Source organism: Buteo buteo, chromosome 10 (genome assembly GCF_964188355.1).
Source record: "Buteo buteo chromosome 10, bButBut1.hap1.1, whole genome shotgun sequence".
NCBI lineage: Eukaryota > Metazoa > Chordata > Aves > Accipitriformes > Accipitridae > Buteo > Buteo buteo.
The window spans coordinates 9162134-9184861 of record NC_134180.1 but is presented as its reverse complement, the minus strand read 5'-3'; the positions used below and the strand labels follow the sequence as shown (position 1 = coordinate 9184861).

Sequence of the window (22728 nt, the reverse complement as noted above, 5' to 3'; positions counted from 1 at the left end):
AAATTTGTAGCAGTGCGGAAAGACATTATTGAAATAAAAAAAAAATTAGAATTACAAATGAGCTTTTCAAGTGGCAGCTGTTATCCACTCTGCTCCCATGCTCGCTTTGCACAGCGCCGGAGCACATCTGCGTAGGGAGAGGTATCTGACAGCAGGTATTTTTAATCTTCTCTTTCTGTTCCCGGCACCTGCTCTTTAAAGCCACTGAACAGCAAAAAAACCAAACCAACAAAGACGATGGCTAAATATATCCTAACTAAGAAGAGAGACAGAGCAGCGCTAATGGCAGATCCTTCCTTGGATGCATGCAAATTGTTTTGGCTCAGAGACAGGCTTAGATGGAAGAAGCAGCAGATGAAAAGGAAAAAACAATAAAAGAAGGGAAGGGAATTAGGGCAAAAAGGGGGGGATAGAAAGAAGACAGAGGGACTGATAAGTTCCACTGCACCAATTTCCAGAGAAAAACAAGCTCATTTAATTATTGTTTTTAAATGCAACCCTGTGCAGACCACGTAGCAAACACTCACCTTTTAGCAGGGAGGATGGGCTGTGCACCAGGCAAGGAGTGCCCTCGGTGTGCCCAGGGCCAGGCAGGATCCAGGTCACTACTCTCCCTCACTTGCTAGACTTGCTCAGGAGACGCTCTGCTTGGCCTCAGCCCTTCCCCATTGAAGTCCCTTCTTCTGGTAGGCAGCAGCCCACCCAAACAACCCCCCAGCTGCCCTCACTCTGGTCTCTGCCCCTGCTAACACCTCCCCTTCCCCCTTTAGTACCCAGGATTGCCCTCAGCTGCCTCCCAACCCTTCCCCAGCAAGCCCAGGCTCCTCCAGGTTTCCTAAACTGGCCCTTGGGACTCCCCAAGTCGCTTTGACTTCTCCAGCTCTCGCTGCCTATCTCTAGCTCATGCATGCCCTGGTCCCCAGGTGTGTTTTCCCTGCCTGCTGAGTTTGCTCTTGCCTTTCCCGTTCCTTACTTGTTTGTCCTCATCCCTACTACCAGCCCTCACCCTGGGCTTTGCCGGTGACTTGCCAGCCTATTGCTGCTCATCTCTCACCAGTTTATCCCCGAAGCAAGGATCAAGCCAAGACCTTGATGCCAGCTGCCTGCTGGAGCCTGGGGCTGCTTTTTATCAACTGGAGAAAGCATTTGTTTGCTTTTTTGTGGCCTGATCGTTCTTGAGCCATCCACACTGCTCCCTTTGCTGGGAGACCTTGCTTGTGCATCCCCCACCGCTGGTCCTGGTGTGGGGAGCAGACTCGGCACTTGTTTTCGTGCTTGGCAATAAGGCAGTGTGACCAAAACATGCCCAGAGGGGCAGGCAGGAGCTATGCCACTGGCAGCGCCGGGTCCACAGGAAAGGCTGGTGCCCCAGCCATGCCACCTTTGCTGTGGCCATTTCTGGCTGCATGTCAGTGTGTTTAATGGGCTGATAAAGAGCTTCCCAGCCCTTGCTGCTTCTCCCCACAGGACAGCAGGATGAATACAGAGGTGGCTGGGCTGGAGAGAGCCAACCGGCTGCCTTGGCAGCCCCACATCTCCCTGCCATACTCCTGGTAGGGAAAGTTCTTGGTTTTCCATTTTCCCAAACAAGTAGCTACCCGGTGCTGCTGCCCTAGCTGCAGTGTGGTAAGCCCAGCCCCTCCAGGCAGGTCCTACAGATTTACATGTGTTTCTGTGAGGTACCTGGTTCAGGGGAGTAGGTAATTTGTCTGCGATGAAGGGCTGCTCATGCGACCCATCTGCACTGGCCGTCACCGCTCTCCGTGCTGCCTGCGTCCCTGCGCTGAAGCCAGCGCTCCTGCTCGGCTCCGACCACGGCTACTCCCCAGGCAGATGCCAGCAGCCCCTCACTGAAGCTTTGCTGCAGCCTTCTCCAAGAACGGCTGCTCCTGGCACTGCTTGTGCTCAGGTCCTTGGTTTTGGGGTTTGGGGTGGGCAATCCATCACAGGCAGCAGTGGGGTGTACCCAGAAAAGGACAGCAATGCACTGGTGGAAGGCTCTTCAGCTTTACCTTCCTTGTAGTCTCCTAGATCCTAGTAACAATATTTCTGACTCATCTCCCCAAACCGCGCGCTCCAGGGAGACTGGTTCTAAATTGCCTCGACAGAGCAGACTGACTGCTTAGAGTTAACAGGTCCCTTCTTCGCTGTCCCATCCAGCATGTCTGCACCAGTGAAACCAGCACACAGAAGGATGAGGGCAGGGTCCAAGAAAGCACAAGCTTCTCCCACCCTTTTCCTCCTCAGCAATTCTGCTAGGAGATACCCCTCCATCCCTGGGCCCGCATTTCCCACTTCCCTCTCCACGCAGGAAAACGTGCTCAACTCACACCTTTTCAGACACTCAGGCAGAGAGTAACTAGTCTCAGGCTGTTTATTACGTCCTCACGGTCTCTATACAGTACAGGTGAGTAACACTTTACAATGTGGTGACACAACTTAGGGGGGATATCATCGCTGGTCAGACAGCTGGTATGGCTGAGGAGCTTCTCCAGCCTCAGAGGGGAAGGTGAGCCTAGGAAACGAGCAGGTAATGCAGAAGGAAGGTCAAACCGAACTCGAGCCCATGCCTTCCCCTGAACGGGAAGGAATCAGACTGAACAACCCACGTGTCCTGCCCAAACAGCTCCTGCTGTTATCTACCAACACCAGCAGCACCCAGACACTGTGGAGGCAGTTACAGCATCAGGACCTAATTAAAATAAAAACATGGCATAGGGAAGGTCTTAAAAGAGCTGGTCTTTCTACCAAGCTACCTGGTGGCTCACTTCTGAGTTTACTCCCTACTTTAATGCCCTCCTAAATCTCTCCGGAGCCACCCACAAGCATGTTTCCCAAGGAACAAGTCATCTTTATTATTTAAGACAGCCTTATTCAGTGCTTGGGTTTGGAGTCAGATGCTCAAGGCCCCTTCCTGCCAGTGGGACACTGCCAACCCACTGAAGATGGAGGTGCCAGAGAGCTTAAAGAAAAATCTGAACTCTGCGTGTCTGATTTGGGTTGCTTGTAAAGGAGGGGGGGAGAGAGGTTATAGGAGGATAAGATACTTCAGTCATAGTTTTTAGGGAAGGGGGATCTACCCCAGGGAGTACTTGTACCCTGCTCTCTTCATTACCAGTAATCCCGCAGAGGACTGCATAAGTAAACACAACACAAGATGCCTCCTCCCCCTCATTGCTTCTTAACTGGTGACTGCGGGCACTGATAGAGCAACGGGAAGACATTTCTCTTAGGATAACGCTGTTATCTACACTATAAATGCAAAGCCGAGCAGCTCCTCATCTGTCATGTTTTAGATCCAGCCCGGGGCATGCAGCACATGATGCAAACTGGGAGTTGTGGGGCTACTGGAGACAAGCGATTCACGCTGTGGCTGGTCCCCATACCTCACACCAGGTCCCTCCAGAAGCAGGCACTGCCTTTTCTTCTGTGCCTTTTTGCCAGAAACATTGGGTTTTTTGGTAATAAGCTCATCCCCTTTTGCCACCTCCCTCCCATGCCCTCAGTTCCCTGAACTCTGGTTAAGTTTACTGCAGTCTCCAATTAGAGATACATCCCTCCAGTAAAACCAAGAGGAAGCACAGAGCAGAACGACTGACTTTACTAAGCAAATACAACACACACACCTTTATTTACACTCTTTTTTTTTATATCAGAAAGCCAAGAGGAAGCACAGCTGTGATCCTGCTGAAGCAGCCGCTGCCTCTGTGCAGCACAGCTGCCCTCTCAACTAGCCAGCCCCTGCCACAAGCACAGCACGTGGAGCGTGGATGGAAGAAGACGACATGACACTGGGGACAAGAAGAGCCTCTGCAAAGCCCAAGGGGTGCGTGGAAGAGAAAAGCATTCTGATCTAGCAGCAAAATGTGCTTTAATTCCAGTTTTGTGATATAATGCTTTGACGCTGGAGAAAACACAGTACCAAGGAAGAAGACAACTGCAGCAGCCGCAGGAAAGAAAGATAATGCAGAAATGATGTGAAGCGTTTTCTTCATATATAACAGGCAAGGAATAGCTACTAGGAGCTTTATAGTGACAGTAGGAGGTATGTAGGAGAGAGATGGCAAGACCAGAAACAAGGGTCTGGGGAAGCAAAAGGCAAAGAAGAGAGGAGGGATATAAGGGGATGGAGGGTGTGCAAACAGGAGGGCATGGGAGGAGGTTATGTGAGACCCAGGCTCAGGTATATGGGGACAAACAGTGCTGGTGGAGAGGAAGGTTGGCATGGACAGAAGTGCTTCAGGGGGGAAACCGTAAAGAGGAAGAAGAGGGAAGACCACAAGGACAGGACTGAGAAGGAGAGAGGGGTTTGGAGGGAGAAGCAAGAGGCCCCCAGGGAGGGGAGAGCTTGCACTGACAGGTGAGAGGCACTCCAGGACTGGCATGAGGTATGCTTTGCTATTGCTCTGAATGCTGTAAACATTTTGGTTTTGTGTCTATCAGTGAACATTCAGTTCAGTTTGATACATGTGCTCTTATGGGTAACTGGAAGCCGAGCAGAGTTTTACGTCTCTTATTACTAGTCAAACTTACACACGAGGCAAACACAACACTGGCTAAAAATCTCATTTTATGTCATTTATGCCTAATTCTCCTATTTTAACATGCACATCTATGTCTCAGAAAAGCTTCTCTAGTAGGAGACACTAAATAACATACACGTGAAGTCACATGCACTCCCACCCATCCACTCCCACAGACACACACACACACCTATTTCCCTCCCCTGCTTAGCCTAGCAGGACTTTGCCCTTCACACCTTCCCAGCGTGGAGGGCAGGGACCCATCAGTACATTAACAAGTCCGGTAAAAGTGATGGAAATCATCCCAAAGCTGGCTGATGGGCCAAAGCAGGAGAAAGAAAAAGCAGATTGGGGTTCTGCATCTGCTTCTGGAGTTAACAACACCTGAAGCTTATAGAAAAGGGAAAGGCAATCTGTAAACTCTTTTTCCCTTTTGCTGTCAAAGGACTTGGGAGCTGACTGGATACAGGCCAGCAAAAACAGAATAAAAGGAGCTGAGGGAAACAATTTTTTTTTTCCCTCTCTTCATGTGGTGGCACACTCTGACATCACTGGAAACAGGAGGAAAATTTTGGAGGTGTGTGCTTGTGGAGAGGGGAAACGGGGTTATAAGTTATGAATAACCCTTTCACATCAGTAAGAGATGAATCAAAGATAGGATATTTGTCCTTGATAGGGATTAGTCATCACTCAGTGCTTTCCGAAGCTTTGGTTCCATCGTTATTTCCTTAATCAGCCCATGGTTTAAGGGGAAGAGCTATAAGCTGCCTATTTTAATTCACTTCAGACTGACATTTGGCATAAAAGAAGCAGCTGGTGCCAATTTCTTGGTTTTGGTTTGTTTTTTTTTTTTAAATAACTTTAAATAACTAGTCTGCTTCCCTTCAGGAGAGACAAACTGTAAGAGCAGCAACAAAAATAACTGTGATAGACTTATATGCCTCAGACAATACTTGTGCTCCACTCTATGCTCTAGGATGTTTCCCATGGAGGATATTATCTGGCACCAATTTAATTGGCAAAACACTTCTCCTACATCAGCCGGCATGTGAATACAGTCCCTGTCACCACTGCAGCAACGGCAGTTCTGAAAGCACCCACTCAAAGCAATTCCCCAGGTCAATAGAGGAGAGAGGGGAGCTTGGTTGTTACAGGGTGTTGGCTACTTTGAAGTTTTTCCATGAGTTCTGACACAAACTGAAAGGATGACAGCACCAACGCTGGAGGAGCTTGCTGACAGATGTTACATACTGGGTTTTCTGGAGTCACACTCCGAACGGGACCAGCCTTTGTAGTCATCAGGGAAGCTTGGGAATTGTCCACACTTCTGAGTATCTGTTCCTCATTCCTCGACAAAAACATCTTGGTTCTGCTGTTTCCCCCATCGCCTGGTTGTCTCTGTGACCCTCACTGCCATGGGTGGCTGCAGGGCACTTGGCTGAAAAACCCTTGTCTGGGATGTATCAGCTGGCACTAGAGGTCAGCATCATCCAAGTCCACTCAGAAGGTTTATCAGTGGCTTTAAGAGAAATACCACAAGGCAGCTACCGTGGCTTTCTGCCTTCTCTTTGAAAGCAATGACTGCCTAAGACTGCTGTCTCTTACATCCAGGGCAGCACTGGGATGCTTTTTGTATGTGCAGTCAAAAGGAGGCTGAAAAAGGAGGAAGGCAGGGCCAGATGAGGTGGCCTCCCGTCATCCCTTGCAACACGGCTTGTTTGGCAACGCAGCACTGGGAAGCTGAGCTGCCGCGTTGCAGTGGTTGGATCACCGGTCGCTGTGCCATTTTGCGGTCGCAGTGACACTGGGTACAACTGGCACCACAGGCCATCTCAAGGGGAACTATTTCGGCCAAAGCAACGCGTGCCCCTGAGAGATCCCAGTCCATCCTGTGTTATGCAGTTGTAGTAGACATAGTGTTTCTTGGAAAGGAGAGTTATTCCAGCCCCTCCTCACAGTCAGTGGCTTTGCATCCTCCCTTGCAGGTCAAGGATTGAAAGTGTTTCACTGCAATGTGGGGTGATTTGCCCTCCTCCTTCCCTTTCACCTATAGCAGGAGGGGGCTGTATAGGTGATGTGACTCTGTTCCACTTCCTATAGCCCAGATACCATGAGGGGCAGCCACTAGATGCATGAATCTATATCCTTTGCTTCTGTCTTTGACTCCTTCCAGAACGTTGCACAAGTTTCCCCAGAGACCTGTCCTACTAGATCTTCTTTGCCAGGTACCTTGTTTGCCGTAAAGCTGTGGGCTCATGAACAGCTAAACTCACAGCTGGTTGAGCCACTGCATGATGTAGACCCCTTGGATTAATCTGGGGCACTTTTCAGTGCCCATCTTTCACTGATCTTTTCCTACAAAACAACTAGAGAATTTTAGAGCTGACCAACCAGGTACTGAAAAGCAGGTTTCCCTACTGAACATAAATTTTGCACTTGCACCGTATTTAGACTTTAGTGTCTTAGAGACCACAGGAACACACCTCCAAAATAAAACAAACATGCTTACCATCCCTATCTTGATCCTAAACCTATTTGTTCTAATGCCCTGTGCAGCATCCTTAAAAAAAGCCTCAAAACCTGCTTCCTACCTAATGCATGGATAGTAACTTTTAATATCCAAGCAGGTTTTTGTATCTCATTCCAAACACGTTATACTTAGCTGTAGAATTCAGTTTACCTAGTTTACACCATATTACACTAAACCTTCATCACCAGCTTTCTGATGTATCAGACCTACCCACCACTCTCAACTAGAGCAGAAGTTTACAGCCTCTGATCCGTGGGTGATTCAGAGAAGGAAAAGATCCATGGGGTCACTTTCCAGGCCTTCATAAAACTAAGAAAATAGACCTCTGATCTGTAGGCTCAAATCCACAGACAGGCTGTCTGCTTCTCCATTAGAAAATATTGCAAGAATCTGACAGCCGATAAGCTGAAACAGCAATGCCATAGAAATGGGGCCTTCAGATGGTAAGTATTACTGCACAGCACAGAGGAGGTGCTACACAACTGCCATCTGCACAGAGTCTTCTCCTGCAGCTGGCTATCCAGGCTATGGGAACAGGGCCAAAGTACCCTTCACACCACTTCACACCTGGATGCTCATTCTGCTCACTGCATGCTTCCCTGTGTCCTGTTTTTAAGCAAGCACCATGCAAGAGGGTCCGTGTCTTTAGTAGTTCTTCACATGGCATTGAACCCACAGTGGAACATCGGTAGGTAACAACAGTCAATAATCAGTAAATAACAAAAATATAATTGTGATTTTTCATGTTACCTCTCCCTGCCATGCGCTGGTCAGGTACTACATGAAAAATGCTATCTGCCATAGCAGACAGGTCTTGTGCTCTTCTTAGATCTCAGCATGGGGCAGATGGGACATTCCTTCTCTTGACTCTTTCCCGACAGCTGGCAGGTTGCTCCCGAGAAGCCACCAAGCCTGTTAATGTCTCTGGCGGCCAGGAGTCTCTTTGTGTTAGGTTTTGGTACGGTGCCTAGTACAATGAAGCCTGAACAACAACTGGGGTCTTGAGGCTGAACTACAGTACAAGTAAATAATGTTAATGAAAAACAATCCTTCTCACTAGAAGACTCGCCTGACCAGGTCTAGTGAGAGCTTTTGGGATTACCTTCCTCATGAGAAAAACTCAGCTCCTTGACTGTCATACAGAAAATAACTCTTAGTCTCCATCCCTGAAAGATAAGGGGTTGTGACGGGGTAGCAGCTGGTGTCATAAGGTGTGGAACCAAAATGGAAAGGTGAGCTGAGTTTGCTGGTATGGTTTCCATGCCAGGAAGCAGCATGAATCATGTGTCTTTGCCCTCTCTACCTCCCCTCAGTCTCTGGATCTGGACCCCAGCAGCCAGTGTGGGAGACAATGCTTTGGACCAGACTTGGCTTCACAAGTTTCGGAACTGCCCTTAGGGTCCTTCCAAACACAGGGGAGAGGTGAGAGCCAGGGACACGTCTGGAAGGATGGAAAGGTGCAGTGGTGTTATTTACACACAAACCAAAGTAGTAGTTTTAAAGGAAACCTGCTTTCCCAACAGGCGACCCCATGACTAGAGAGGATTATGGGTTTGTGCTAGAGAGAGGCAACAACTGCAAGATGCTACCGCTAACCAAAAAAAAGTGCAGAAACTCAGAGAGTCCTAATACCACATCTGGATCATGCTCTGGAAGCCTCCTCTTCCTCTTCTCCCTCTTTTCTCATTCCCACTGCTTTTAACACCAAGAAAGTTTCACATTTAGACATGGGTTTTGGCTGTTGTGGGAAGCACGTGGTTTCTGAGGGCCCCATCGCTGCTCTAGCTTAGCCTCCTCTGGGTTTGAGACAGCAGGTCTGTGTAAATTTTGGATCTCAGGAACCTGGGGTAAGAGTCTTTCTCCATCAGGCTGTGCACCTTCCCCTGAGCTTGGTCAAAGCAAGAGAGGGAGGGCTCCTGCATATTTCTTCTTGTCAGCTCCCGTGTCTGGAAGTCTATGTTCACCTGGGAAAAGTAGCAGAAGAGAGTTTGGTACTGAGTGACCAGTTTGCCTGCTTCAAATGGCACATTTCGTCTCAGCCATGGCTGTAAAAGCAGCAGCAGAACCAAGGTCCTACCCTCATCCATGCCTAAACAGCCCCCCAAACTCTGCGGGGTTTAGCGATCCAGTGTTAAAAATCCTGCCCCAAATTTGGAAAAGTTGAACTAGATTTATAGTGATCTGAGCACTTCTGAAATCAAATGGCTTTTATTCAGGCTCTTAAGCACAGGTTTATGTAGCACATTTTCTAAAATTGCTGACTCGGCCTAACCTCTCTCCTGTCTACCAAGATTTCTCTAGTGCCTTTATTCTGCACTACATGCCTGATATGAGGGTGAATGAACTTTTAGATGGGTTTAAACTATTAGTATGCTCTTATTAAATGTTTTTAAACTTTGTTGTTATAAAATAAATTGTTTGATTTTTCCCATAACAGCTTCGTGTTACAGTATCTCAAGCAGGGACTTGAAAAAATAAACCACTCTGATGTTATGACTGCCATTTGTTTGCAAAGCCAACAAGGTGAGTTTTCCTGTTTTCTTTCCCTAGCAAAGCAGTCAGCATTTGTTAGGGTTACTGTTTAAAACCTGGCTGAAAAGATGTTATTTGTTGTTACTAACCCAGTGTCCAAACTTAAAGGAGTCTAGAAAGTAAAGCTGTCTACCTTAACTCAGATGACAGCAATATAGATTGGCTCCCTGTGTCACTTAGGGGTCATTTCACATTCTAGTATGCCAAAATTACGACAACAGGACCAAATTTTAGGAAAGACCCCATCCAACCTGCACTCACATTTCTAACCCAGATTCAGCCCTGCAGTCCTTAAAAATCCCACCCAGCTTCACGAATAACAGCAGGAAGATGCTCACTGGGGGTGACGCAGATTGAAGCGTGCCCTGAGATGTCCACAGCCCTTGGTGTAAATCTGGGTGCTTCTCAGTGGCCTTGCAATAGCCTTCCTAGTTCAAAGATGGAGTAAAGAGAGCCCTTTTAGAGGGATCCCCTCGCAGGCACCTGTATTGTGACAAGCACCCGTGCAATCTAGCAGGAGGACCACCATGGGAGAGCAGGTGCAAGTAAGCACCCTCCTGATGGCATTATGAACACAATAACGCAACCCAACGTCACAACGCAGGATCTGACAGTTGCATCAACCTGTCAGTACTTGAAAGAGGACTTAATAAATCCAGGCTTTGGGTTGTGACTGCACTTTTTGTTCAGCTCTGAGCTATTGCTCGCATCTTTTAGGAGGTCTAATTGAGTTGGGAGTTAGTCAGCAGATAAACATGCCTCCCTGCAAAGTCAACAAGTTAGTCATTCGTGGGATGCTTCTATGCAAAATGTCCTGCGAGAAATGAGCCCAATAGCCTGCTCGGAGATTAATAGTAAATGAGAGGAGCAAGGTGAATTACTCCTAGGAAGCTGATGGAGGTTAGGAAACGTAGGTTGCAGTTGCCACTGAACTCACTGGCTGTGACTAATCCAGTACCATCGAAGTAGTTGCCCTCAGCAGGGGATGAGTCACCATGAGCAGACGCAGCTGTAACAGACAGGATGGTATTCCCATCCTCCTTATCCACTCCTCATCATCATCTCTGGGAGGGGAGAGCGAGCTCCCCAGCCCCTGGCACCCCGCAGGTCCCAGCTAGGGGAGACGGACCTGCTCCCTGCCCCACAGGGATGCTCTGCCTGCCTGGGGTGCTGGCATACCCACCTCTCGAGGAGCCTGCACATCGATGAACTCCTCGAAGATCCGCTGAGCCTTGGAGGCCAGCTTGGCTGCCGAGCGGGTCTTCTTGAAGTCCTCGCAGGCGAGCCAGAACTCCAGGTTTTCCTCACTGAACTCTGTCTTCAGGAAAGCACGGAAAGCGGCCAACCCATCTGCAAGAGACACACAGGGAGTTACAACAGGAGGAGAAAGAGGGCAAGGAGCAGTCTCTTTAACAGACATCCTTCCATCCACCCCTGCATACCAAAGGCCCTTTGATTTTTTGTCCCAAGGTCCGCAATGCCAGGATGCATCCGTAACTTACACCATTGCATCAGCTGGACTCTTTTGAGCTGCCACAAAGCCAAACATCATTTGCTGTTGCTCTGAAAAAGGGTTTTTCCAGCTAATGTGGCAAAAGGCTTTCTTTGAGATTGGGGCACCTAACCTTTGAAAATTTCCGCTTGAAAACATCAAGCTTCAGCAATACGGGGTTTTTTGCCACAGCTTCTTGTGCATGTTAACGCAAAGCTTTGTAATGTCCTATCTGTCATTAAGAAAAACCTTTAATAAAACATAGTATCTGTGGACTTGTCTCCTATGTTTTCTGTCACTTTGCTATATCGCCTTGTGACGTATTTTTAGGTCTTATTTAAACAGAGGAAGGATTTGGAGAGTCTGTTACAGCTACAATAAAGGGGAGAGGGAAAGGATATGGCATAATTACTACTTGTCTAGTTGGTGGTAAAAGTGTTCTTATCACTTGTTAATGCTTAGCAATTGTGACATTTCAGTAATGTAATCTGAGTCAGCTGGGGCAGATTAGAAATATGGAAAAATTTATTAGGCAATCTGTGTCCTCTTAAACCCCTGCCTGGGTGTATTTATGGACACTACTATTGTTTTTTATTTCCTTTCCCTGAATGGCACCAGCAGAGTTGAAGTAGTTGAAGGTTTCACACATGCCCTTTATCCTTCCTTTAGCCTTGGGATAAATTTGGCTCCTATTTTTTTTTTTTCCAGTAACATGTTTAACATGTTTCTAACTTTTCCTGGTCTTTTTCTACAGGGTCTGAGTATTCATAGTTCATGACTGGAAACCTCCTGAGTCAGCACTGGCTACTTCCAAGCAAGTGTCTAAAAATATTGATGGAATCAGGAATGCACTTGGAAAGGTCAGACTCCCCGAAAGGATGAGAGGAGCAAGTGCATGTGTGTCTGGCAGAGACAGACAAAGATGAGGGTTTGTAGGACCTGAACTCCTGCAAATGCTGTGGTTTGGGGGCTCAGCCTGCCCCCTTTCTGCGGTAGGAGATCTCGGCAGTGCTGCCTTCCCTCCTTCCTCCAGTGGCAGGGTGCACAGGAGCTGGGACGCAGCCCAAGGGGTGATGTCTGATGCTTGGTGCGGGTCATTTTCACATGTCCACAGCAAATACAGGCCCACCAGGGACAGGGGCTGGCCATGTCACAGGATCCATCACAAACTCCCTTGCAGCTTTGTCCTTATTTTCTTGCTCGCACCAGGTACGCGAGGAGAAGCAGCAATGTAACACTGCCCTTTTTCTCCCTTGTGTGTCCTAATCTTACTCCTGCTTCTCTTGTTTCCAGTAATAACTTAGGACATGGAGATATTTTTCAGTTCTAGGTCCTGCGCCTCAAGCCCTAAGAAATGGCCCCAGGTGTTGAACAGCAAATAACAATCCTATTTCTGGCTGCACGTAAGTCAGCAGAGATGTCTGACTGCCCAGATTCTCAAAGGGAAAGGCAGAAAAGATATTAGGCCAGACAGGACCAAACTACAGGCTAAACCTCTCCACTCTGTTTCTCAAAGCTCCCTCACTAACGGGCTCTGCACTGCTAACTGCTCCATCAGCAGTCTGCATTGCAAAGGGCATAGCGATCAGCAAGTAAAACTGGCACGTCCCGTCTCAGCTACTTCTTGCTGCTTCTGTCAGCCCCAGGAGGGCGAGAAACAGCTCTATCATACCAACTCGTCCAGTCACTTCTTAATTAATGCACTTGTAGGAGAAGATCATCAAGGTTTTGGACTGCTATTGTGGGCAAAGTGAGGGCTCTTGTCCATGAGCACTGCAGAGCAATTAGTGCAAATTGTGGGTTCAATAACATGACATTAGCCCTGGAGAAGCCTGCAGAGCAGAGAGTGCCAAAGGCATCTCCAGCAGCAGGGTACCTGTCAGGGTCACGCTGCCCGTGGCTGCTTTGAGCCTCTCCGTGGATAGATAAATATGGTGAATGAGAGAGATGGTTTAGGGCTGCTCCCCTTCCTGAAATCTAGCAAAAAATTTTCAAAACCTGTGCCCGCCTTAATGTCTATAAAATTCACAGGGCCTGTGTGGGAGCAAGTGGAGGACTTGAGAAAAGAGCAGGGAGTCTTTGCAGGAGGAAAAGGAGAGGACATAACAGCAGGCTGACAGGTTTCAGAAAGAAGAAAGTACAAAGGGAGAAAGCAGCAGTTCCCCGAGATGTATGTCATTTTATATATCATCAGCTCCTAGGACATTTAATGTGAAATAACTATACAGTCTCTGCTGTGTGTCCCCGCAGACGTCTTGCTCCCCTTTCTCTGTCCTTGTCTTTTCCGCCTCCTCCCCTTTCCTCTAAAACAGCCCCAGAGCCCCAGCACTGACAGAGGATCACTTGCAGAAATAGCAGCTTTGTGTGGCAAATATAATACCTGCAAAATATAATACCTGCTAAAAGAAGGGGACATCATGATTGACGAGGTGAGAAAGGTGTTTGCTTCAGCCCTGCCCCAGAGAGCAGCTGCAGCAGGTCCCTCCTGGGACCAGGAGGTTTCCATATGCTCTGCCTCCTGCTCTCACGTCAAGCAGATCCTTTTTATCCTGAAGTAAGTTTAGACAGCAGATACATAAATATATAGTGTCTGGCTGTTCTCCACTTCTTTATATATTCCTGTCACGCCCTCCTCACAGCCTTTGAGGAGCTGGAAGTGATGAGGCTGGACCTGGGAGGACCTTGCAGGGGAGGCCTTGGATGCGGGAGAGGTCATCCTTGACTCGAGGCTGCCTGGCTCTCCACAGATTTCATCCTTAGCCTTTGACTGCCTGCCAGAATTTACAGCTGTGCCTGGCAGACGGGGGTTAGAGATGGGAGCCCAGATGACTTGTGCAGTAGTAAATCACTGCCCACAAGTTTATCATGGAACAATGACAAATCTGATTGAAAGGGCAGGAGGGCAATTAGGTATGGGGACTGCCACCACCAGAGCTGGTATTTGACCTAGATGTTGACTTTAATCTCCTCCTGCACTTGATGGTTATCAAGAAAGCATGGCTCATGAAGGATCAGCTTCAAAGCTCATCCCACCCAGCTGGACAGCTTTTTTGCTGGGGCAACCAGCACTGGATTGCAGTGTGATATGAGCAGGAGAGCATCACCGACTGAGTCACCCTCCTGAAATATCCTGGAAGATGGTCGGAGCACCTGAGAAGTGCGATTCCAAAGGGATGCTATACAGAAAACCCACAGCAATTAGAAGCAGGGTTAGAAGTCTTCAGATGCAGCAGCACAAGAAACCCATAAAATGTGTAGTCTAAAGGCTTGGCCATTCAAGAAAACAGAGATGTACTGGTATAGACGCACAGCCCTTCAAGACAACTATTGGACACTTATTCATGAATTTGACTCGAGCAGTGAGCCCTGCTTGAAGCCAAAGGAGTAAATCAGTACTGATGGAGCAGATAGGATGAAGGCAAAGAAATGGAGCTCTTCTACTGAGTGTCAAGAGTCTGAAAGAGGAGCAGAAGACATTTGCTTTTTACTTTTGAAGTGTAAATATAAGCTTCAAAATGCCCTGCTCTCTGTTCAAATAGACCAAGGGAATGCACAAGAGGATTGCCAGGAAGGATTGTGCAAGTATTTGTACATTACCCCATCCCAAGACGTTGCAGCACACCGTACAGCTGTAACGCTGCAGGTCACTGGCAAATTAGACAATGACAAGAATTTGTGTTTTATAGACGAGGACTGCCAGGCAGGTCAATGACTATGTGAGGAACAGGACTCAGATGCTCCTGACATCCCATTCAAATGTTGTTCTTCAGGCCGTGGAGAGCAGATCCTTTCCAGCAAGAAGGGCTGTGGGAGAAGGGACTGAACTGGCTAGCACAAAACACAACACAGGTCTTAACTAAGGCAAGCTTCAGCAACACGAGGAAGAGCCCAGATTAGTGGCTTAGATCATTCAGGCAGACAGCTTAATAACCAAGCATTAGCCACTGTCAGAGGAAGAAAGCGATCAACAATCATCTAATTAATGCATGCGTTTCACACCATCAGGGCGATCAGCACTTCATGTAGGGAATAAAGGTAGAGTCCTTATGGCTGGTAGATGAATGGATTAGCTCTATGGAGCATGTTGGGTCCAGGGCTGAAGAGACAAGGCCACAATGCTCTGTATAGCATACGTACATGCTCTTACTGCTGCTTAGCATTGCTTCGCTGAATGTTGGCTGCCTGTCACCAGCACAATGCTAATGCTAATGCTGTTCTGGCTTAGAAAGAACTAGGAGTAGGTTGAGATATTCCTGTGCTGTGTAGGAAGAGGAGCAATGTGTAGACAACAGGAGGAGGAGGACAACAATAAAGTTTGGGCAGAAGGGCACAGAGATCACAAAAAAAAAAATAATGGTGCAGTGAGGAGAAAAACCCATCATCCCTGAGATAAAAATGGAAATTCAGCATAAACGTTTTCTGCGTCGAATGCTTCGTTGAAAAGTGACTAAAGATTGAGGACAGACTGTCCTGCTGGATTCTGGACAAATGACAAGCCATGTGTCCAGCCCCGCAAGGGATGCAGAATGAGACATGCCATTGCTTGTACCTCCCTCCAGCAGCCTGTCAAATGAAATCTCCATCTGGCTGACCAGCCTGTACCTCCTGGGCATGGGTACAGAGCGGGGATTACTCCTCAGTTACTCACATGTATGCACACACACTCTATGGACCACACTGAGCTCCACTTCCCTGGGAGCCATCGCTAATCCACACTGGCACAAAATGGGAAAAGATGCCAAAATCTAGCATGTTAAAACCACTGCTTTTGCTCCCTGAGTGCCCTGAAGCATGCTACATACGATCTGTCTCTTACTCTCTCAATTTTCTGCTGAAAGTAGGATCAAACTCCTCTCTCCTGTTGCTTGCCACTTTCAGAAGCCCTGACCCAAGGGAACGCTGCTACGCTGTGCTTGCGTCTCTTGCAGCGAGCTCAGGCAAGGCTCCTGCTGTAAAAAGAGGATCGACTGGCTGAGTCTATGGTTTCAATTTGATCTGCTTCACCTATTAGCAAAACCAAGTTGGATATCATTGCACTGACCTATTCATTTGGGGCTGGCAATGAAACACAACTGAGCTGCATCCTACCATTCGGCACTGGTTACTTTACAAGGGCGAGGCTGAGGGATGCTGAAGTCCCAGCGCCAGTGCAAAAGGAAGGTGGGGCTGTGACAGAGAGCCCTTCTGCCTTTCCTACTCACAATCTCGTGCTAATGTCAACAGACATTGTTCTTTAAATGGCTGGGGAGTTAATCCAAATCAGACCACTCTATAGAGAGAAGGGCATTGCCCAGCCTGGCAATCTCTGGAGACACACAACTGCTTCAAAACTCAGGGGTTTTCAATCCTCCACTCAAGATGCTGCCAGGCAGCAGCATGTCAGGATCCAACATTACGTACAGAGGTCATTCAATAAAACAACGGGGGGAGAGGGAACGGGGAGCTCCACAGGGCCAACACACTCCAAGGGATATTTGACAAAAGTGAGCGTGATGACTCTCTCCATAGAGTCTGTATCATGCATGACATCTGTTCAGGTCACTTCCATTCAGAAACCTTTTGGAGACTCATGAAAATAGGAAGTGGAAGAGTACAAGTTGTTTGCCTTTCCCAGAAAGACTACTGCAGCCCTGCGAGCCTCCTCAGTGTACAAGGGCAGCCTGCTCACCTTGGCACTTTAGAGAGTCTTTTAGGAAGCTCTGATCCACTTTCTTGCTCCTTGGAGCTCTTTTTTGCATCTGTCCAACCCCTTGCAATATTACCCACAAAGACTGCCCCATTTTCAGCTGCTACATCCAGCTCCTGAGTCCTACTTGAGCATTCTGGGTTTTTTTTTCCCCAAAGAACAGGTTGGCTGGAAGGGACCCAAAACCACCGTAACATCTGACCACAGCAGAAAGGGCCACTCAACCCCCTGAAATCGGCATCACAATCTCCCTTCCGAAATAGAAGAACTGTCCATCTAGTGAAGAAAGAGTTTATGTCAGATGTCAAGCAGCAGTCTACCTGCTGGTGCTGTGAGCCCCAGGGGAAATTCTCTCTGAGCACAGCTGGTGCTTAGCCTATGCCCCCAAGCATGAATTTGAATTTTCCCTGTCTAATATTGTTCACCTGGGCAGTCACAGAGAAATTAGACTGAGACAGTTCTGTCCTTCTCTTGGCACTAAAAGTAGAATATTAGCTGGCAGCTTCACTACAGGCAGATGCAGGCAGGCCAGGCACTGCTTTTCTTATTCTCAAATTTTGGTCAGATGAGGCACAAGACTTCCTTACCTGTCTAACATCAGCACATCTCTAACAGCAAAAATGCAACTCTCTCCTTTTCTGCTTTCATAGCAGATCTTTGGCAATTCTTCTCTGTTTTGGATACAAGTATACATAAGCGAAAACACAATGATTTTACAATATAATTCCTTTTATGGATATGTGCTCTTCTCCTTTAAACTGGTGTAACTAAAATAACACTTCTGTTTCAACTGAGCTTTTTGTATTTGCATCATTATAACCCTTGACTGCCAGGCTAGCAATTCCAGAAACTTCAGGTTCAGAGCAGTTGTAATATATTCCTTTAGAAAGTAGTTTATTAAACAACAATTTTTTTTCACTGATCACCAGGCAATGTCACCGTGACTGCTGATAAAAAAAGATTAATTTAAATTTTAAAGATCACCTTCTGTTGCTATTAGGAACTGAATATCTTTCATTAGGTGCCAGAGAGTTATCAGAATTACTTTCTGTTCTAGAGACAGGAAAAATTCTGATAATTCATTTATCACACTATAAGGCTAATTTATTAATAAAACCAGACACTCTTGTGGAGGCTGTTGGATGAAATAATTGAACTAAGGTTTGATTTAGCATTCACAGCAGTCAACTGAAGAGGGAACAGTCTGTATAATGTCAGTACATAGATGCGTAAATTCACTGGCACCACCAAAGCACTTGCTGCAGTCTGTATCTAATAAGAAAAATTTCGGCTTTTACACTGGTGAAGGAGGAACAGGGGCTTGAGTACAGAATTGTAACACTGATGTGAATATCCTGTCCTCCCCCTTCCCCATCACCTAGGCACCCTATAGTCTCTTTGGTGCATTTTTCCCTTCTTGTTTTGAATTTCCACAAAAGAAATGTTCCCTCTTAGCCATATCCAGCTACATCACATATAATTTTTTTCTACTGGCTGCAAGAGCAATGATCTCAACAAGATACTGCTGCTAAAATTATATATTGCTTTTTCTGCCTTGGACAGCCAGCCTGTTTAAAGTTGTCACTTAATTCCCTGCCAAAACTGTTGTCATCTCAGCAGAAATCCAGCAAAATTACACTTTATTTAAAATAATAATATAATTCTACACTTATATTTTAAAATATAAGTGCGGAAAAACCTGAGTATCTAAGAAAACCAGACAGTTCCTTATTGCAATAAAATAGTTCACCACCCACATTGACTTTTCCCCAACCTTGACTCACTCTTGATTTATTCTCCAATAGAAACACACTAATGAACCTATACTGTGAACTTTGCTGTCTTGTTTATAATTTCTCAGCATGAAAATGTTGGTGAAGCAGAATAATATTTTCTGAACAGAACCGATAACAATCGATCTCTTGAATGGAGCGAGGTGTGCTGATTATACGTTTGCATAAGGTTTCTGGATGAGAAATTTTCATGTTTGCATTGGTAACTGTAAATTAGAACCTGCTAAGGGCTACCACGCATGAGACTGCTACAGAGCAAGTTGTTCAAGGTTACTGAACCACATACACTGTTGGGTTGTAGCACTCCCAGCAAAGGCTACACTTTGACACAGCATAGCTGCACAGCAGCTCAGAAGAACAGCTGGAGGGAGAGGGAAACAAGCGGTATCATGGATCTTAGCGGGCTTTAGAGAGCTGAGAACCTGCCATTTGCTTGTGCGGAAAGACTGGACGCAGGGGCACATGCCAAAGGATGGTACACGTGGCTACAGCCTTGGGGTCCTGCCTCCAGAGCATCCCCAGGAGCTGGAGAAGGCGAGACCTTGAGCTGATGACTTTATCAGTTGTGATCACCCAGTCAAGAGCAAAGCTAGGAAGGGAACCCACAGAAACTCACTGCCTTGCCTTTTAACCTGAGGACAAGTCCTGCCTGTAAATGACTGTGACCGTTGCCTAGTGGATAGTAAGCACCTACCCAAGGGACCATTCCTGTGCTATGCAATGCATACTTCGTTTGCCCTAGCTACAACTAGTAATTAAGGGTACGAGGGGGAAAAAAAGGTAGAATTTGATCTCTACTCACATTTATGGGACAAAAGGACATCAAAAGAATCTGCCCATCTTGTTGCTTCTTCTGTTGACAGTCTTCTGTAAAAAAAGGAAGAGGCAAGTTACAGACAACCCATGGCTGCTGATCCCCTCTGGGGCTGTTTGACAAGGACACCGAGGAAGGCTGGAATTCTTCTCACCTAACTTTGGAGGTCTACAATGTAGAGGTCTCCAGGTGAGCAGCAAGTCACCCTGGGCTCCCTTTAGAGTCAGTGAGGAGATACCAAGGGACTTGACTCTCTTCATCTCACATCCCCAGGTAGGTGGGTAAAATAGTCTAGATGAGTCACACCCAAAAAGGGACCAATTTTTCCTTATTGACTCTAAGCAGAGGCCCAGAAAACAAGTTCAGATGTAGACATTTATACTGTAAAAGCCAAAAGTCGAGTGAAATTAAACCCACCCCTGTAGAAGTGTTTATTTCTCCTTCCTGACTTTCAGGGGAAGGTTAGAGTCTTAGCTCAGATGCAAGCAGTGACTTGTGATCAGATGAATCCCATCCCACTCATCTCTAACCAGGACTCTGGATTGTCTAAAGTATTTACCTTAAGCATTGTGCAAACTAACACAGGACTTTTTGGTAGTGTTTAATAGCAAGGCTTAGCTAAAGAGGACTGTGACCTGAAATTGCTGGTCACCTCTTTTACTGAGTCAACTGCTCAGGCTTTGATTTGTGATGACAGAGGGGTAAATTATCCTCAAATACATGCTGACATGTCCCATGTACAGCAGTGGGGACTGCGCGCATGTCCTGTCTCACGGGAGAACTCGTATCAATAATCCAGATACTTTCTGAGGCTGTTCCTGCTGTGTCAGCACTGTTTTGTTTTCCTCCTTCCCTGTAGCTAAAAGAACTAGTCAAAGCTTATACAAATTACAATCAAAGGAAGATAATCCTAGAGGGGGTGGTGGACAGGGAGCGGAAGGACAGAAATGGGGTTGGGGTGGGATGCTGCAGCTATACTCACTTCAAAGCCCGGTTGGGCTTGTCCGGAAGAATAGCTGTGAAATCATTATATGAGTCTGATTTGTGAGACAGGCAGCCCAGGCGAGTCCTCATCCCTCTGTTCCTGTGGTCGATGTGGGGGAGCAGGGGTGTGAGCAGGGGAAAACCAAAGAAGATGACGATTATAAGTCTAGCCAGAGTGGGGGAAAAAAACCCAAAACAAAACCAAACCAAAAAACCTCAGTGGCTCTGTGCCTCATCAGACCTGTGTCCTTGGTTCCCTCATCTGTTGGAGGGACCCTGAAACATCTCCAGTAAAATGCCAAGCAGACGCTAAGTACGGACACAGCACCAGAGCAGCTGAAGGCTCACCCACAACAGTCATTCAGCTGCTCTGACTAGCAAAAAGGTTTTTAAAGGCTGCACTCTGGGATGGTTTCTTGGAAAGACCCGCTCAGGTCAGGTGTGGAAAGAGAGCAAAGGGCAGCAATACTGGAAATCAGTCACCGCAATCTAGCAGCACCAAAACCAGCACAAATACCAGGGCTAGAGGGCAGGAGGGGGCTGGAGGAAGAAGAGAGGGAGTAGGGAGTAAGGCACCTGCAAGGTGAGCCTGTGCTGCAGAGCCATGAGACCCCAGCCAGGATCCCAAGCAGCTTCTTTAGATTCGGGGTTACATAAGCAGGCTAAAACTGCCTCTTTCCTGACAGGCTTACCCAGGCGGAAAATGGCTTTATTGCTTTTTTCCTCTAAATTTCAATGCAGCCCCAGAGCCTTCGCTCCTCCGCCAGCCCCTCGCATCCTTGCCAGCCCCTTCCCGGGATAGCCGGCGGATCCGCAGCATCCTTCATTACATAAGCCCAGGACGGGGAGGACCACAAAGGGGGAGGGAAACGCCACACACACATGCATTATACGGGACTGGCATCATCTCCTTTCAAAGACACATAGGTGCCCGTTAATGGCTTTACATGGTCTCTAGAAGGGCAGAGCCTGTGATTTGCTTTCTCCAGCCCAAGGGCATCCCTTCTACTAGATTCCCTGGACATGGAATGAGGCCATTGTCTCTTCTGGACCATGGCAGGCGCATTTAGTGACCCAGTCTCCACTTCTCAGCTGCTGGACCCACTTCTGAGCTGGAGAAAGCCCTTCTCCGAGCCCTGCTGCCAGACAGATGCCAAATACTTTCTGTGACTGCAGAGGGAAGTACAGTATTTTTCTCTTCCATATGTAATTCTTGCAGAACACTTCAGCACCAGCGACTGAGCCAATCTGTAGCACGCCTGTTTCCCCCTTCTTCTCCTGCCCTTCAGAGAGTTTCTATTATTGCACATTTTAATGTAATCTTAAAGCAAATTAAATGTTAATTAAATGCAATGAGTGTCTCCCTGGTGCAGCACAGGCAGCTCGCAGCATTTAACAAGAACAAAAACCTGGAGATCTTCAGTCACAGGAATTGTTGCACAGCCTCAAACTATGGGCCCATGGCTGGTGGTCTCAGGATGCTGTTACATAAACCTCAAACATCAGTGCAGAATACTGTGTGGAAAGTGTCATGTTTCTGGCTGAGCATGCTGGACCTGCTGTGCTCAAACGGACACCGAGTCAGCTCTAAGGTCTTTCTGGTACCTTTCCTGATACCTCCTACCCCCCAACCTTTATCTTCCCTGCACTGTTTGTTCTAGCAAGCTCACAAATTTCTCAGCAAGCGGTGTGACATGCATTACCGCAATGCTGCTCAGATTTCTCTCTGATGCCTGAGATCAAGGGACTGCAGCAGGGAATCAGAGCGTATGGGGGACAGAGATGCTGCACCACGAGCAAGGAGCTTGTCTCTCGTGGAACATCGATCTCTAGGTGAGGACTTCCAAGACAGGACACAGGAGAAAGAGGGGGAAAGAAACCGGGTCCGCAGGAGGTAGAGAGGCAAGGGAAGGGCAGGAGGGAAGAGGGGACACCGCAGTGAGCTGAAAGGCTCGCTGGATGAGGCAGACAGCGACAGGATGGGCAGGGGTGAGGGATGCATCATGTCTTTTCAGTTACCTCCATGGGATCAGTAAGGCAGCCATTCAGGCATCCAGTTATGGTTAACCCTTTAACTGGCTGGCTTGGACAGCAGTCGGGGCTGTTTGCAGGAGGCAGGAGTGCGGGAAGGAGGGATTTACTGTTTCATGTCCTGGCACTTAAAAAGGTATCAAAGAATCCTCTGCAAAAAAAAGGATGGCCAGTTGTTCTCAACCCATTTGATCCTTGCCTCCTAGCGCGGAAGGTCAATTTTTCAATGGAAGACGTTCAGAGTTGAGGGATGATCACAGAGGAGAAACAGCATTTCCTTCTAAGACCAGGACCGCAGGTTAAGTCCAGCTTCAGGTCTAAAGTGATTTGAGTTTGGCGTCAC

At 47.4% G+C, this 22728-nt stretch overlaps 1 protein-coding gene and 1 long non-coding RNA gene across 7 annotated transcripts in view; one reads left to right on the top strand and one right to left on the bottom strand.

Annotated features, from left to right (window-relative positions):
* The window catches only part of LOC142035886 (uncharacterized), a 27828-nt gene extending 5100 nt beyond the window's left edge, over positions 1–22728 (top strand). Inside the window, exons 2-6 of one of the 2 annotated variants that reach the window (XR_012651976.1) lie at positions 3657–3826; positions 9491–9576; positions 11832–11937; positions 19420–19559; positions 22592–22728. This is a non-coding gene — a long non-coding RNA (uncharacterized LOC142035886). Of the gene's footprint in view, positions 1–3656; positions 3827–9490; positions 9577–11831; positions 11938–19419; positions 19644–22591 lie in introns of both variants that reach the window. The other variant, XR_012651977.1, reaches the window with a different exon arrangement.
* The window catches only part of RGS8 (regulator of G protein signaling 8), a 32646-nt gene continuing 13741 nt past the window's right edge, over positions 3824–22728 (bottom strand). For 4 of the 5 annotated variants that reach the window (XM_075038510.1, XM_075038512.1, XM_075038511.1 and 1 more), the window contains 4 exons: positions 20353–20454; positions 19359–19423; positions 10769–10935; positions 3824–9017 (listed from right to left, as the gene is read on the bottom strand). In XM_075038510.1, the coding sequence (XP_074894611.1) occupies positions 8835–9017; positions 10769–10935; positions 19359–19423; positions 20353–20454 (517 nt within the window). In that variant the 3' untranslated portion in view covers positions 3824–8834. Of the gene's footprint in view, positions 9018–10768; positions 10936–19358; positions 19424–20352; positions 20455–22373; positions 22600–22728 lie in introns of those variants that run through there. The other variant, XM_075038515.1, reaches the window with a different exon arrangement.